A 17,125-nucleotide genomic window follows, 5' to 3' on the forward strand; every position below is an offset into this window, starting at 1 on the left:
CCCCCTGGTTATTGACCGTTCCAGTAAAGGAAAAAGTTTCTTCCTATCTAACCTATCAGTGCCCCTCATAATTTTGTATACCTCAATCATGTACCCACTCAGCCTTCTCTGCTCTATGGAAAACAACCCTAGCCTCTTCAGTTTCTCTTCATAGCTGAAATTCTCCAGCCCAGGCAACATCCTGGTGAATCTCCTCTGCACGTTCTCTAGTGCAATCACATCCTATAGTGTGGTGCCCAGAACTGTACACAGTACTCCAGCTGTGGCCTAACTAGTGTTTTATATAGCTCCATCATAACCTCCCTGCTCTTATATTCTATGCCTCGGCTAATAAAGGCAAGTATCCCATATGCCTTCCTAACCACATTATCTACCTGTGCTGCTGCCTTCAGTGATCAATGGACAAGTACACCAAGGTCCCTCTGACCCTCTGTACTTCCGAGGGTCCTACCATCCATTGTATATTCCCTTGCCTTGTTAGTCCTACCAAAAAGTATCACCTCACACTTTTCAGGATTAAATTCCATTTGCCACTGCTCTATATTGTCCTGTAATCTAAGGCTTTCCTCCTCACTATTTACGACACCACCAATTTTCGTGTCATCTGCGACTTACTGATCATACCTCCTATATTCACGTCTAAATCATTAATGTACACTACAAACAGCAAGGGTCCCAGTACCGATCCATGTGGTACACCACTGGTCACAGGCTTCCAGTCGCAAAAACAACCCTCGACGATCACCTCTGCCTCCTGACACTAAGCCAATTTTGGATCCAAATTGCCCTGGATCCCATGGGCTCTTACCTTCTTAACCCATGCAGGACCTCATCAAAAGCCTTACTGAAGTGCATATAGACTACATCAACTGCTTTACCCTCATCTACACATCTAGTCAACACCTTGAAAAATGCAGTCACATTAGTTACAAACGATCTCCCCCTGACAAAGCAATGCTGACTATCCCTGATTAATCCCTACCTCTCCAAATGGAGATTAATCCTGTCCCTCAGAATTTTTTCCAATAGTTTCCCTACAACTGATGTTAGACTCACCAGCCTGTAATTACCAGGTTTAACCTTGCTACCCTTCTTGAATAATGGTACCACATTCGCTGTCCTCGAATCCTCTGGTACCTCTCCTGTGGTCAGAGAGGATTTGAAAATTTGTGTCTTTGCCCTTGCTATCTCCTCCCTTGCCTCACATAACAGCCTGGGATACATCACTACTGGGCCTGGGGATTTATACACTTTTAAGCCTGCTAAAACAGCTAATACTTCCTCCCTTTCAATGCTAATATGTTCAAGTATATCACAATCCCCCTCCCTCATCTCTACACCTACATTGTCCTTCTCCATAGTGAATACAGATGAAAAGTAATCATTTAAAACCTCACCTATATCCTCCAGCTCCACACACACATTGCCACTTTGCTCCCTAATGGGCCCTATGCTTTCCCTGGTTATCCTCTTGCCCTTAATATACTTACAAAACGCCTTGGGATTTTCCTTTATTTTGTCCGCCAGTGTTTTCTCATGCCCCCTCTTCACTCTCCTAATTACTTTTTTAAGTACCTCCCTACACTTTCTATACTCGAGTGCCTCCGCTGTTTTCAGCGTTCTGAATCTGCCATAAGCCTCCTTTTTTTTCCTTATCCAATCCTCTATATCCCTTGACATCCAGGGTTCCCTGGACTTGTTGGTCCTACCCTTCACCTTAACGGGTACATTTTGGCTCTGAACTCTCACCATTTCCTCTTTGAATGACTCCCACTGGTCTGATGTAGACTTTCCTACAAGTAGCTGCCCCCAGTCCAATTTGGCCAGATCCTGTTTTATCATATTGAAATCGGCTTTCCCCAACTCAGTACCTTTATTTCCAGTCCATCTTTGTCTTTATCCATAACTACCTTAAATCGTACAGAGTTATGATCACTATCCCCAAAATTCTCCCCCACTGACACTTCTACCACTTGTCTGGCTTCAGGGTTAAGGAAAATCCCAAAGCCTTTTATTCATATATAAGGAGAAAGAGGGTAACTAGAGAAAGGATTGGCCCACTAAAGGACAAAGGAGGAATGTTATGCTTGGACTCAGAGAAAATGGGTGAGATTCTAAACGAGTACTTTGCATCGGTATTCACCGAGGAGAGGGACATGACGGATGTTGAGGTTAGAACAGATGTTTGATTACTCTAGGTCAAGTCGGCATAAGGAGGGAGGAAGTGTTGGGTATTCTAAAGGGCATTAAGGTGGACAAGTCCCCAGGTCCGGATGGGATCTATCCCAGGTTACTGAGGGAAGCGAGAGAGGAAATAGCTGGGGCCTTAACAGATATCTTTGCAGCATCCTTAAACACGGGTGAGGTCCCGGAGGACTGGAGAATTGCTAATGTTGTCCCCTTGTTTAAGAAGGGTAGCAGGGATAATCCAGGAAATTATAGACCGGTGAGTCTGACGTCAGTGGTAGGGAAGCTGCTGGAGAAGATACTGAGGGATAGGATCTATTCCCATTTGGAAGAAAATGGGCTCATCAGTGATAGGCAACATGGTTTTGTGCAGGGAAGGTCATGTCTAACCAACTTAATAGAATTCTTTGAGGAAGTGACAAAGTTGATTGATGACGGAAGGGCTGTCAATGTCATATACATGGACTTCAGTAAGGCGTTTGATAAGGTTCCCCATGGCAGGCTGATGGAGAAAGTGAAGGCGCTTGGGGTCCAAGGTGTACTAGCTAGATGGATAAAGAACTGGCTGGGCAACAGGAGACAGAGAGTAGCAGTAGAAGGGAGTTTCTCAAAATGGAGACGTGTGACCAGTGGTGTTCCACAGGGATCCATGCTGGGACCACTGTTGTTTGTGATATACATTAATGATTTGGAGGAAAGTATAGGTGGACTGATTAGCAAGTTTGCAGACGACACTAAGATTGGTGGAGTAGCAGATAGTGAAGGGGACTGTCAGAGAATACAGCAGAATATAGATAGATTGGAGAGTTGGGCAGAGAAATGGCAGATGGAGTTCAATCAGGGCAAATGCGAGGTGATGCATTTTGGAAGATCCAATTCAAGAGTGAACTATACAGTAAATGGAAAAGTCCTGGGGAAAATTGATGTCCAGAGAGATTTGGGTGTTCAGGTCCACTGTTCCCTGAAGGTGGCAACGCAGGTAAATAGAGTGGTCAAGAAGGCATACGGCATGCTTTCCTTCATCGGACGGGGCATTGAGTACAAGAGTTGGCAGGTCATGTTACAGTTGTATAGGACTTTGGTTCGGCCACATTTGGAATACTGCGTACAGTTCTGGTCGCCACATTATCAAAAGGATGTGGATGCTTTGGAAAGGGTGCAGAGGAGGTTCACCAGGATGTTGCCTGGTATGGAGGGCGCTAGCTATGAAGAGAGGTTGAGTAGATTAGGATTATTTTCATTAGAAAGACGGAGGTTGAGGGGGGACCTGATTGAGGTGTACAAAATCATGAGAGGTATAGACAGGGTGGATAGCAAGAAGCTTTTTCCCAGAGTGGGGGTTTCAATTACTAGAGGACACGAGTTCAAAGTGAAAGGGGAAAAGTTTAGGGGGGATATGCGTGGAAAGTTCTTTACGCAGAGGGTGGTGGGCACCTGGAACGCATTGCCAGCGGAGGTGGTAGATGCGGGCACGATGGAGTCTTTTAAGATGTATCTAGACAGATACATGAATGGGCAGGAAGAAAAGAGATACAGAAGCTTAGAAAATAGGCGACATGTTTAGAGAGAGGATCTGGATCGGCGCAGGCTTGGAGGGCCGAAGGGCCTGTTCCTGTGCTGTAATTATCTTTGTTCTTTGTTCTATCTTTATTCCCTAGAAATAGGTCCAGTATCCCCCCTTCTCTTGTAGGACATTCTACATACTGGCTCAAAAAGCTCTCCTGTGCATTTTAAGAATTCCGCCCCCTTTAAGTCTTTTGCACTAAGACTATCCCAGTTGATATTGGGGAAGTTAAAATCCCCTACTATTATTACCCTATTATTTCTCCGAGATTTGCCTCCATATCTGCTCCTCTATCTCTCCCTGACTGTTTGGAGGCCTGTAGTACACTTCCAGCCAAGTGATTGCCCCCTTTTTGTTTTTAAGTTCTACCCATATGGCCTCATTTGAGGAACCTTCTAAGATATCATTCCTCCTTACTGCAGTAATTGACTCCTTGATGCCACCTCCTCTTTTACCCCTCACCTGTCTCGCCTGTAGATTCTATACCCTGGAATATTGAGCTGCCTGTCCTGCCCCTCCCTCAACCATGTCTCTGTGATAGCAATAATATCATATTCCCATGTGCTAATCATTGCCCTAATTCATCTGCCTTACTAGTAAGACTCCTTGCATCAAAATAGATGCAATCCAGCCTTGCATTTTTCACTTGTGCCTTAACACGTCTATATTTGCTCTGCCTTCCAGGCTGACTCAGTTTCTCTTTTACATTTGACTGTGCATCCTACCCCCTACTGTATCTCCGCTCTGTATCCCATCCCCCTGCCAAATTAGTTTAAAAACCCCCCCCCCAAAAGCACTAGCAAACCTCCCAACAAGAATGTTGGTCCCGTTCCGGTTCAGGTGCAACCCGTCCAACTTGTACAGGTCCCACCTTTGCCAGAAACAGACCCAGTGATCCAGGAAACTAAAGCCCTCCCTCCTGCACCATCTCCTCAGTCATGCATTCATCTGCTATATCCTCCTATTCCTATACACACTAGCATGTGGCACCAGGAGTAATCCAGAGATTACGACCTTTGAGGTCCTGCTTTTTAATCTGCTACCTAGCTCCGCAAATTCTTGTTGCAGGACCTCATCCCTCTTTCTACCTATGTCGTTGGTATCAATGTGTACCACGACCTCAGACTGTTCACCCTCCCCCTTCAGAATGTCCTGCAGCCACTCCGTGACATCCTTGACCCTAGCACCAGGGAGGCAACATACCAACCTGGAGTCACATTTGCAGCCACAGAAACATCTATCTTTACCCCTTATGATAGAATCCCCTATCACTATTAGCTCTTCCCCACCTTTTCCTCCGCTCCTGTGCAGCTGAGCCACACGTGGTGCCACAGACTTGGCTCTTGCTGCATTCCCCTGAGAGGCTATCTCCCCCAACAGTATCCAAAGTGGAAAATCTGTTCGAAAGGGAGATGGACCCAGGGGACTCCTGCACTACCTGCCTAGTTCTTCTACTCTGTCTGTCAGTCACCCATTCCCTTTCTGCCTGAGCAGTCTTTACCTGCGGTGTGACCACTTCCCTGTGTGTGCTATCCACGATGATCTCAGCTTCGTGGATGCTCCACAGTGTCTACAGCCGCCGCTCCAGATCCGAAACGCGGATTTCGAGTAGCTGCAGCTGGAGACACTTCCTGCACATGTGTTCGGCCTGGACACTGGAAGTGTCGCTGACTGCCCACATTGCACAGGAGGAACACTCCATGCTGCCAAGCTGCCCTGCCATGACTTACCCTTAATTTATCCGCTTAAATTACCCAAAAATTAGATTATTTACACGAGGGACCTTGATTCCCTAAAAAAAAACCACTACCTACTATATTAAAAAACTGTAGACCTTTCTCTTTACTTTTACTTACTTACCCAGCTATTTAGAGTTATTGCCTAACAGCAGTTACTCACCAACCAATCACCTTGTAGCTTTCCTGTGATGTCACTGCTCACTTTGTTTTCAAACTGCAGTGCGCCTGGACTACCTCCTGCCTCAGAGGCAAGAGTGCTACCCACTGAGCCATGGCTGTCAACATTCAATCAATTTCCTAACAGTATATTTCCTGATCATTTATTTCCATTTTTGTTTCAGGCATGATGTGTTGCTTGCTAAAGGCGGTGTTTATGCTGGAATGTGGATGAAACAGCAACAAGCTGAGTCGCCTGATTCAGCGTCTGACACGGAAACCAAAGACAAGAGCACTGAGAAACTGCAGCCACCCAGCAGCAAGAAGGACTGAAGGCAAGAGACCACCGAGCAGGCAATGAACTTGGAAACTGACCAGTGGTTATTTCACAACATAAGGCCATCAATGTATTGAGCATGCTCGGTCAGCGCAGTGTGCCACATGATTGTTCTTGCCTTGAAAACAATGTCGCTTGAAGCATGGAGCCAGATTCCTATAGTCACAGAGTTTCTGAGTATCCTCAATGGGAAAGGAAAGATCCCATTGATTTTTCTTTAGATTTTTCTGATGAGTGTATAACTAGGTGATAGCCAAGTTCCTAAATTTATTACTGGATTTCATTGTGTAATTGTATCCACAGGCACATGTGTCTTGTGATGGGGTGAGCTTGTAATTCAGGGAGGAACCAATATAGAACATTTTGTAAAGTATTGGCAAAGCTTGGAAAATAGCAAGAAGGCAGGAAGAATGAGCCAAAGAGCCATCTTCATCCATATATAATTGCGAAACTTTACCAAAGCTTCCTTACTTTTTCCATTCGTTAATGCACTGTCTATTGCAGTTCTCAACCTCCAGACCAAGGAAAGACTCTGGTTCCATCCTTGGTATGTACTGAGTTATCTGATCTCAGCCAGGGTAGAGGGGGAGGAAATATATTATGGTCACCTCAGCATTCCTGAGCTAGGGCAAAGAGCTTCGACTTCAGCCAGGATTTCTGCCTTTGATTGCCATCCATTAACCCATTCTGGAAAGTGCATGCATGCAGACACCAGAGGAGGACCAGATCAGGCTCTACCACGGTGGCTGCACTATTGAACTGACATTAATTGAGTAGCCTCATAGCTGAGGAATAGTGTCTTGAGTACCAGTGGAGCCTATAACCCAGCAGGGGTTGGAACCTTTGTAAAGGTGGGGGGGGGGGGAAAGAGAAAATTTTAGGTGCAAGGAACAAGCTGTTAGTAATAGGGACAGAATCAATGAGCTAGAAATTCAGCTACGGCATTAGCACTAAACAGACAATACCGCATCGACCACCTGTTACACTCCCCAACCAATATTCCGTTCTGTTTGAATGAGATTGAATATCAGGCAGGGAAGATAATGAACAGCAGATGGGATACCACCCATTTAGTACCCAAGGCAAATGTCTGCCCCCATTCAGTTACTAATCCCCCAGCATAGTGTCTCTGTCGCAGGCACAGAGGCATCCATCTTTTTTGTAAGCCTATTGTCCTATGACGTAATAGAGCTAATCACCCATACAAACAGTGGGCCTGGCATATCTAAACTGTGTGTCATACATAGCCTGCAGTCCTGGTGAAGCTTTTTCTGCTCCTGTTAATATTTCTTACACTGTTGGGTTTATCCTGTTTGCTGTTTAAGGTCTGTTCTCACTGGTGGATACGAACATACGAATTAGGAGCAGGAGTAGGCCAGGATAGATCCATCTGTAGCTTGGCTAAGGGAAACTACTGTATGTGCATTTAATCATGCAATTCATAGGCCAGAGTTTATGTTGTCAATGTTTAGATGTGGCCAGCAGAACTCCACGGTGCACAACTACAAGCCCTGGACAGACATGCCTGGAGAAGACATCCAATATTTTAGTATTCACTGGGAGGCTATTACTCTTCTCTACCTGCCATATTCCTGTATAAGCCCTTTGGTACCCCTGGAATGCCCACATACCTCTGATTCCTATCAGCAGTTGATGTTTTCAGCTTAAAATAGGGGCTCATAGGTTTGCAGTGAAGTTTGGTCAATGGGCCAGTTAGAAAGACCACAACATGTTGTGGGTTCTTTTGCCTGCCATGGACAGCAACTGGCAGTAAGCATTATAAAAAAGAAAGAACTTGCATTTCTACAACACACCTTTCAGGACCTCCAGCAGCACCGTACAGTCACTTAAGTACTTTTGAAGGGTAACCCCTATTGTAGTGTGGGAAACGCAGCAGCCAATTAATGCACAGCAAGCTCCCACAAATAGTAATGAGATATGGACCAGATCATCCATTTTTAGTGATGTTGGTTGAGTGATAAATATTGACCAGGATACCGTGGAGTTCTCCCCTGCCCTTTGAATAGTGGCCATGGAATCTTTCATGGCCACCTGAGAAGGCAGATGAGGCCTATTGGTTTAAAGTCCCATCCGAAAGATGGCACTTCCAGCATTGCAGCACTCCCTCAATACTGCATTGTAGTGTCATCTGGATTATGTGCTCAATTCTTCAGAGGGGGCCTTGAATCCACAGTCTTCTGATTGAAATATGAGAGTGCTGCCCACTGAGCCAAGGCTGACACACAAATAAGTACACAGGGCTACAGAAACATGAGGCCTGAGTGGCTCAGTGGTACAAAACGTGCAATGTCTGAGCCCAGAGAAGATAGAAAGGAAAATTAGGAGCCAATCAACAACTTTAAGTTGAAGTGAAACTTAAGAGAGCGAAAAACCTGAAGACAAAGAAAGTGACAGGGGTCACAGAATGTAAGATGCAATGGCTGCTGTACGTGTGTGAGAAAATATAATAGAGAAGAGGGGGATAAATTAATTTTTCTTCCATATTTCCCATGACATTGTTTCTTTGAATATACTCAACAACTGAGCATTCACAGGCCTGTGGTGTAGAGAATTCCAAAGATTTACATTCCTCTGAAGAAATTTATCTTCATCTCAGTCCTAAATGGCCAACCCTTTATCCTGAAACCATGCCGCCTAGTTCTAGACCCTTAGCCAGGGGAACCAGCCACTCAGCATCTATCCTGTCAAGCCCTGTAAGAATTTTATACATTGCTCATTCATCTAAACTGCAGAGAATATAGGCCCATTCTATTTCATTTTAGCCTACGTGTTACTGAGTAACAGTTAAACCCCATGTCCTAGTGTGTCTTATTGAATAAACGACACCTCTCCCCCATTGTGTCTCCCGTATATCAGACTGAACCCTCAGAACTGGTTTCAAGGCAGCCTCCTGTGGTGCACAAAATTACATTGAAACACGATCTTGTTTAGAAAAGCATGAAAAGTTCTGAGTCTTTGTATTGTTGGAGCCATTTGCTTGTCCCGATACAGCAACCATCGAGGCTTTCTTGGTATTGGACAGAGTGATATGTTTTAGTTCTGACATACTGCCTCTGAACAAAGAAAGATTTTCATTAATATAGCACCTACTACAACAACTTGCATTTATAGAGGGCCATTAACACAGGAAAAATGCCCCAAGGTGCTTCACAGGAGTGTAATCAGTGTGACACTGAGCCACATAAAGAGATATTAGGACAGGTGAACAAAGGATCAGAGAGGTATGTTTTATGGAGTGACAATGGAGGAGAAAGAGGGGAAGAAATTTAGGGAGGGATTCTAAAGCTTAGGGCTTCAGCAACTGAAGACACAGCTACTAATGGTGGAGGGATTAAAATCGGGGATGTGCAAGAAGCCAGAATTTGGAGAATCTCTGGGGCTTGTAGGAGGCTACTCATACCCCAAAATGATTCAGCTGCATTGAATTGCTTTGGTGCAGAGACTTGCTCTGTATGAAAACACATCCCATTTAAAAAGAAACCTTCAGATGAAGATCCCATTGCATTTGTGGTGAAGAATTCAAGCTGAGTGAAAACATCCAAGAGCAATTAGGCCTCAGCTGCACTGGCAACATAAAGATTTCTCTAACTCTACTGTATGTATGTGTGTAATATCGGGTGACTTGTTTCAAAAGGAGATATAAAAAAGGAAATGTAAAATCAGTTTCATGGTGAACTGTTCCATATAACGAGGTGTCTGGGAGGTTGTGTCTGGGTTGTATTTATGTATTTTGTTGCTAAACTGTTTGGAAAAATTAATGAAATAAACAATTTTGCCAGTGCTTGCTTTATTGCTGTTACTTGTGCAGGTCACAGGAGGAGTTATTTTCCACATCTCAACATGCTTCATGTACAATAAATTGTTTTGAAGCACAGTGAGTGCTGCCTCTAAATGAGCCCTCATATGTGTCTGTGACCTGATATTCTGAAGGAAGTTATCAGCTGATGTTCATTAAAAACATTTCCACTCACTGAATCTTTAACCAGGCAATTCCGGTGACTTTAAAAAGAGTAGATAAAGTTCATGCTCTCAGACATGAAAGTGCCAATGGGTCACATCGATTAGCCTTTACTGGGCGATATTTTGTGCTTCTGTTCTAAGGGTACTTTCGTGCAAAACAAAACTAAGAAAAAAGTTTAACTGCAATATTTACACTACAGAGGGGTATCTGTAATAATGGGTGGAATCTTATGAGTACCACGGCATTCCCAATGATGGAACCAGAGTTATAACTTCCACCGCAAATCCCATTTCCTGTGCGATTTTGTATATAAATTAGCTGTAGGGCGACAAGCACAGGGAGACACGTGGGATCATGAGGCAGGGGCAGCCTTTCATTGGTGGAACCCACCGTCACTGCCTCAAGCACCATGATCGCCACAGATATAAAACATTCTGTGCTTGCAGCCTCAAGGATCAGCAGCCTTTCATGTATCTTTAGACTAACTTAAACTGAAGTTTTTACTTAAATCAAAATGTTTTGCCTACCTTATTTTGTGAAAGTCACCACCAATTTCACATCATTTATTTAACCCGCAGCCAAAGTGAATCAAATGTCATCCAGCAGGCAGCATCCCACCCCACAGTTCAGTGATGTCTCCTTGCAGGTTCTGCTGCAGGCCATCAGGAAAAGGAAGGAAGTCCTCTTCCCTGCAGATAGAGTGCAGAGACCACCGCCCCACCACCACAGAGGTGGTCTCGAACCATGTGGTCACTCGTGGAGCATGGGTACAGTGCCGCAAGCGCATCAATGACTTGCTCAGATCGACAAAGGTAGTAGTCCTGGCGAAGCCACTCCATTGTTTTCTTCCATGGCTTTGTACCTTTAAGACAGAGGGTATAAAATTCCCCCCAGTGTGTTTAGAATTATGCACAGGAAAAGCAACTTTCATTTTTAAGGAGCATGATGATTCAATTTCAGAAAGCTATGATCCTTGTGGTTTTCTGGCATGTGCTCCCAAAAGGTGACTCCCAGACAGCAGTGTACATTCATAAAATTGATCCTTATATTTTCTTGTTTGTTCAGGTGACACAGTATCTGAGATTGCGCTGGCCTGGGGCGATTCATTATCTATTTGGAAAATCAGCCATATCGTGCAGAAATTATTGAGATGAAACTAGAAATGCTGAAAACAGTAAGCAGGCTGTGGAGAGAGGAACAGCCAACATTCTAAGCTAATGTTTCATATCGATGGCCTCATCAGAACCAGAAATGAACAGCTTTTAAACAAGTATGGAGCCGGAGAAAAACTGGGGCAGGGAAAGAACAAAAGGGAAGGTCAGTGATAGGGTGGAGGGAAGGAATGATTCATTGACCAAAGGGATAAAAATATAAGATAAAAGGCGGTGGTAATGGGACAAGTATGAAAACTAAAGATGGGTCCAGAGGAGGTGCAAATAGTTCAGAACAGGAGTAGGCCATTCAGCCCTTCGAGCCTGTTCTGCCATTCATTCATGGCTGATCTGTATCCTAACTCCATCCATCCTCTTTGGCTCCATATCCCTTTATATCCTCACCGAGCAAAAGTCAACTGATCTCATCTAAAATTATTAATTGAGTTAGTATCTTTTGCTTTTTGTGAGAGAGAGTTTCATGCTTCTACCACTTTTTGCGTGAAAAAGTGTTTCCTGACCTCTCTCCTGAATAGTCTGGCTCTGATTTTAAATTTATGTTCCCTTGTCCTAGACTTCTGCACCAGTGAAGAAGTTTCTTTCTATCCACCCTATCAATTCCTTTCAATATCACAGAATGTTAAATTCAATGTTGAAGCTGTAAAGAGCCTCATAACAGGATGAGGCATTGTTCCTCGAACTCATGTTGCGCTTCATTGGAACTGTGCAGGAGGCCAAGGTCTCTGGGATGGAGAATTGAAAGTGGCAAGTGACCAGAAGCTAAGGGTCATGCTTGTGGACTGAACAGAGGTGTTCAGCTTAAACAGTCATCCAATCTGTGTTTGGTCTCTCCAAAATAGAGGAGACCACATTGTGAGCAGTGAATACAGTATACTAAGTTGGTTATTGAGTGTTAGCCAAAGTCTGCACTGAGTGTTGCTGGAGGCGCAGAGCGTGAAGAAGGGAGTTTGGGTAAGTGAGTGGATTTTATGGGTTAATCTCTCTGAAGTCTAGTTTTTGTTTTGTTTACATTTAGCAATTAATTGAAATTCCTGTTTAAGTTAAGAGGAAAGTTAAATTTCTTACAGTTTTAAACAAGGATATACAAGCTCTCTGAGAGTAGCTGTAGCTAGCTAATTAGGTAACTAGCTTAAACTGATTTCTGAGCTCAAGCAGAGCTGACACAGCATTGTTTACAGGGAGTATAGATTCAGGGGACTGTCGGTGCTGCTTGTCGCACTGATTGTGAAGAAACAAGTTTGGTAACTGAGGGAGTTCAATAAGGAGGGGAACTATAAATTAAGAGAGAAAATAAATTTGTCTGTACTGAGAGCTACTTTGAGTGCACAGAGTGTAAAGTGTGAGTTGGTGCATGAGGGGATTCAGTGAGGGCGGGGCTCTCTTCTTTCTTTTTCTACCTGTTTTCAGTCTCCAGTGGCGGCCTCTCTCCTCGGTACAGGGGAACAAGAACAAAGAACAGTACAGCACAGGAACAGGCCAAGCCTGTGCCGATCTTGATGCCTGCCTAAACTAAAACCTTCTGCACCTCCGGGGACCGTATCCCTCTATTCCCATCCTATTCATGTATTTGTCAAGATGCCTCTTAAACGTCGCTATCGTACCTGCTTCCACCACCTCCCCCGGCAGCAAGTTCCAGGCACTCACCACCCTCTGTGTAAAGAACTTGCCTCGCACATCCCCTCTAAACTTTGCCCCTCTCACCTTAAACCTATGTCCCCTAGTAACTGACTCTTCTACCCTGGGAAAAAGCTTCTGACTATCCACTCTGTCCATGCCGCTCATGACTTTGTAAACCTCTATCATGTCGCCCCTCCACCTCCGTCGTTCCAGTGAAAACAATCCGAGTTTATCCAACCTCTCCTCATAGCTAATGCCCTCCAGACCAGGCAACATCCTGGTAAACCGCTTCTGTACCCTCTCCAAAGCCTCCACGTCCTTCTGGTAGTGTGGCAACCAGAATTGCACGCAATATTCTAAGTGTGGCCTAACTAAAGTTCGGTACAGCTGCAGCATGACTTGCCAATTTTTACACTCTATGCCCCGACCAATGAAGGCATGTATGCCGTATGACTTCTTGACTACCTTATCCACCTGCGTTGCCACTTTCGGTGACCTGTGGACCTGTACGCCCAGATCTCTCTGCCTGTCAATACTCCTAAAGGTTCTGCCATTTACTGTATACTTCCCACCTGCATTACACCTTCCAAAATACATTACCTCACACTTGTCCGGATTAAACTCCATCTGCCATTTCTCCGCCCGTGTCCAACCAATCTATATCCTGCTGTATCCTCTGACAATCCTCATCACTATCTGCAACTCCACCAACCTTTGTGTCGTCCACAAACTTACTAATCAGACTAGCTACATTTTCCTCCAAATCATTTATATATACTACAAACAGCAAAGATCCCAGCACTGATCCCTGCAGAACATCACTAGTCACATCCCTCCATTCAGGAAGAAGCTGATTGGTGAGTAACTGGTAAGTTATTCTAATTCTATTTGTAATAAATAGTTTTTAAGGTTGCAGTATGGCAGGTCAGCTTGGCCAAGTGGAATGTACATCCTGCGGTACGTGGGAAATCATGGATGCACCACATGTCCTAGATGAACACATCTGCAGGAAGTGTCAGTGGCTGTAGAAGCTTGAGCTCCGGGTATAGCGGAGCTATATAAATTAAAGAGTGGGGCTTGAGGCCCTCACTTAACAGAATTCTGGGGCAGCGGCAGTCAGTGGCGGACCTGCGAGGAACCGGGACCGAGCGGGGCTGTGTAAAGAGCAGGGCTCGAGGCCCTCAATTACTGGAATTCCGGGGCAGCGGCAGTCACCAGCGAGCTCTCTGGCTGTGTCGGCACGCGCTCTGTTTGATACGTGGGGAAAAACACACTAGTGACATCAGCAGAAATCTGTGGGCTGATTGGTCAGTGGGTGGCAGCTGTTGTTGCCTGTGGATAGCTTAGATAGAGCAGAGTAAAATAAAATGTTCTTTTTAAAATAAAGCCCTAGGATAGCTACCTGTAATTTATTAGTGATTACTAGCTGGAATAGTGCTGTTTGCACATCGTGAGGCTGTGAGTTGTGTGGGGGATTTCGCGGCTCGGTGGGGAGGTGCTCTTTGGTCGCTCTCTTTTCTTCCTTTTCAGCCTCCACAGTGCAGGGGATAAAGCTGATTGCAAATAACAGTTAAGTTATTGCATTTATTGCACCAGCAATAATTGATTGTAAAGCTAAGTTATGGCAGAGTAGCTCGGCAAGTGGAATGTACCTCCTGTGGTATGTGGGAAGTCATGGATGCACCATGTGTCCTTGACAAACACATCTGCAGGAAGTATGTCTGGCTGCAGAAGCTTGAGCTCCGGGTTTCAGAACTCTAGCGGCGGCCGGAATCACTGTGGCACATCTGCAAGGCAGAGAACTATGTGGATAGCACGTTTCAGGTGATAGTCAGTCCGGTGCTTAAGAGAGCACAGGCAGAGAGGGACTGGATAGCTGCCAGACGTACAAGAAGGTCAAAACAGGTAGTGCAGGAGTTCCTAGAAGGCATCCCACTTTCTAACCGGTATTCAGTTCTGAGTACCGATGGTGAGGAGGGTTCCTCTGTAGACTACAGTGAGAGTCAATATTGGAGCTCAGCTGTACAGGGAGGGAGGAAAAAGGACAAGAGAGCAATTGTGGTAGGGGGATCTATGGTTAGAGGAACAGATAGGCATTTTTGTGGTGGCAGATGTGATTCCAGGATGGTATGTTGCCTCCCTGGAGCAAGGGTCATGGACATCACCGAGCGGCTACAGAACATTCAGGAGGGCGAGGGTACACAGCCGGAGGTAGTGGTCCACATTGGTACCAACGATATAGCAAGAAAGAGGGATAGGGTCCTGCAGGCTGAGTTTAGGGAGTTAGGAAAGAGATTAGCAAGCAGGACCACAAGGGTAATAATCTCCAGATTACTCCCAAGGCCATGTGCTAGTGAGTATAGAAATAGGAAAATACACCAGATCAATGCGTGACTGGAACGATGGTACAGGAGGGAGGGCTTCGGAATTCAGGGGCATTGGGACCAGTTCTGGGGAAGGTGGGACCTGTACAAGCCAGACAGTCTGCACCTGAACAGGACTGGGGCAAATATCCTTGCAGGAAGGTTTGCTAGTGCTGTTGGGGATGGTTTAAACTAGACTGGCAGGCGGATGGGAACCTGAAAGTAGTCTTAGATAGGACAATTTCAGGGCAGGGAACAGGACGCAGAAAATTAGCAAAATTGGCCAGTGACTCTAAAAGGCAGAAGAAGCAAAGGTTAAAAAGTGTGAAACATAGGAATTTGGCAGTGTTAATATATTTAAATGCAAGGAGTACAGTAAATCCAATGAGTTGAGGGCACAGATAGACATATGGCAACACGATATCGTTGCTGTAACGGAAACTTGGCTTAAAGAGGGCCAAGAATGGCAGCTCAACATCCCTGGATATAGAGTTTTCAAGTGTGATAGAGAGGGTGATAAAAAAAGAGTGGGTGTAGCATTATTAGTTAAGGAATCAAAAACAGCTTTGAGGAGGGATGATATGCTAAATGATTCATCAAACGAGGCCATATGGGTGGAACACAGAAATAAAAAGGGGGCAGCCACATTACTGGGAGTGTACTGTAGACCCCCAAATAGTGAGAGGGAGATTGAAGAACAATGATGGAGGCAGATTTCTGAGTGCAAAACTTGAGGGCAATAATAGTTGGGGATTTCAACTATCCCAATATCAACTGGGATACAAACAATGTGAAGGGCACAGTGGGGAGAAAATTCTTGAACTGTGTTCAAGAGAACTTTTTTAGCCAGCACGTAACAAGCCCAACGAGAGTCAGAGAGTTATACAGCACAGAAACAGGCCCTTCGGCCCATCGTGTCCACGCTGGCCATCAAGCACCTAACTATTCTAGTCCCATTTTCCAGCACTTGGCCCATAGCCTTGTATGCTATGGCATTTCAAGTGCTCATCTAGATACTTCTTAAATGTTGTGAGGGTTCATGCCTGTACCAGCCCTTCAGGCAGTGTGTTCCAGATTCCAACCACCCTCAGAGAGGGGGGCGCAATTCTATATTTAGTCTTCGGTAATGATGCTGGGCAAGTGGATGAAGTAGCAGTGGGTGAACATTTTGGAGATAGGAAGGACAGACAAAAAGCTAAAGGCGGTGGAGTTGCATTGCTGGTTAAAGAAGAAATTAACGCAGTAGTGAGGAAAGATGTTAGGTCTGACGATGTAGAATCTGTATGGGTAGAGCTCAGAAACACTAAGGGGCAAAAAACATTAGTGGGGATTGTAAATAGACCCCCGAACTGTAGTGGTGATGTTGGGAATGGCATTAACAGGAAATTAGAGATGCAGGTGATAAAGGAACATCTGTAATTAAGGGTGACTTTCATCTGCATATAGATTGGGCAAATCAAATTAGTCACAATACCATAGAGGAGGAATTGTTGGAGTGTATATGGGATGGTTTTCTGGACCAATACGTTGAGGAACCAACTAGAGAACAGGCCATCCTAGACTGGGTATTGTGTAATGAGAGAGGAATAATTGACAATCTAGTTGTGCGAGACCCCTTGGGGATGAGCAACCATAATATGATAGAATTCTTCATCAAGATGGAGAGTGACATAGTTGATTCTGAGACTAGGGTCCTGAATCTTAGTAAAGGACACTACGAAGGTATGAGGCGCGAGTTGGCTATGATGGATTGGGTAACATTACTTAAAGGGACGACGGTGGGAAGGCAATGGCAAACATTCAAACAGCACATGGATGAACTGCAACAATTGTTTATTCCTATCTGGTGCAAAAGTAAAACAGAAAAGGTAGCCAAACCATGACTAACAAGGGAAATTAGAGAAAGCATTAGATCCAAGGAAGAGGCATATAAATTCGCCAGAAATAACAACAGACCTGAGGATTGGGAGCAGTTTAGAATTCAGCAAAGGAGGACCAAGGGCTTGAT

The 17,125-nt window shown here is 44.8% G+C and overlaps 1 protein-coding gene across 2 annotated transcripts in view; it reads left to right on the forward strand.

Annotated features, from left to right (window-relative positions):
- Positions 1-9,785, forward strand: part of abcb6a (ATP binding cassette subfamily B member 6 (LAN blood group) a) — a 226,443-nt gene extending 216,658 nt beyond the window's left edge. For both annotated transcript variants that reach the window (XM_068034765.1, XM_068034764.1), the window contains exon 20: positions 5,832-9,785. In XM_068034765.1, the coding sequence (XP_067890866.1) occupies positions 5,832-5,979 (148 nt within the window). In that variant the 3' untranslated portion in view covers positions 5,980-9,785. The remainder of the gene's footprint in view (positions 1-5,831) is intronic.
- Positions 9,786-17,125: the final 7,340 nt, after the last annotated feature.

The sequence above is a fragment of the Heterodontus francisci genome, chromosome 7 (genome assembly GCF_036365525.1).
Source record: "Heterodontus francisci isolate sHetFra1 chromosome 7, sHetFra1.hap1, whole genome shotgun sequence".
Taxonomy (NCBI): domain Eukaryota; kingdom Metazoa; phylum Chordata; class Chondrichthyes; order Heterodontiformes; family Heterodontidae; genus Heterodontus; species Heterodontus francisci.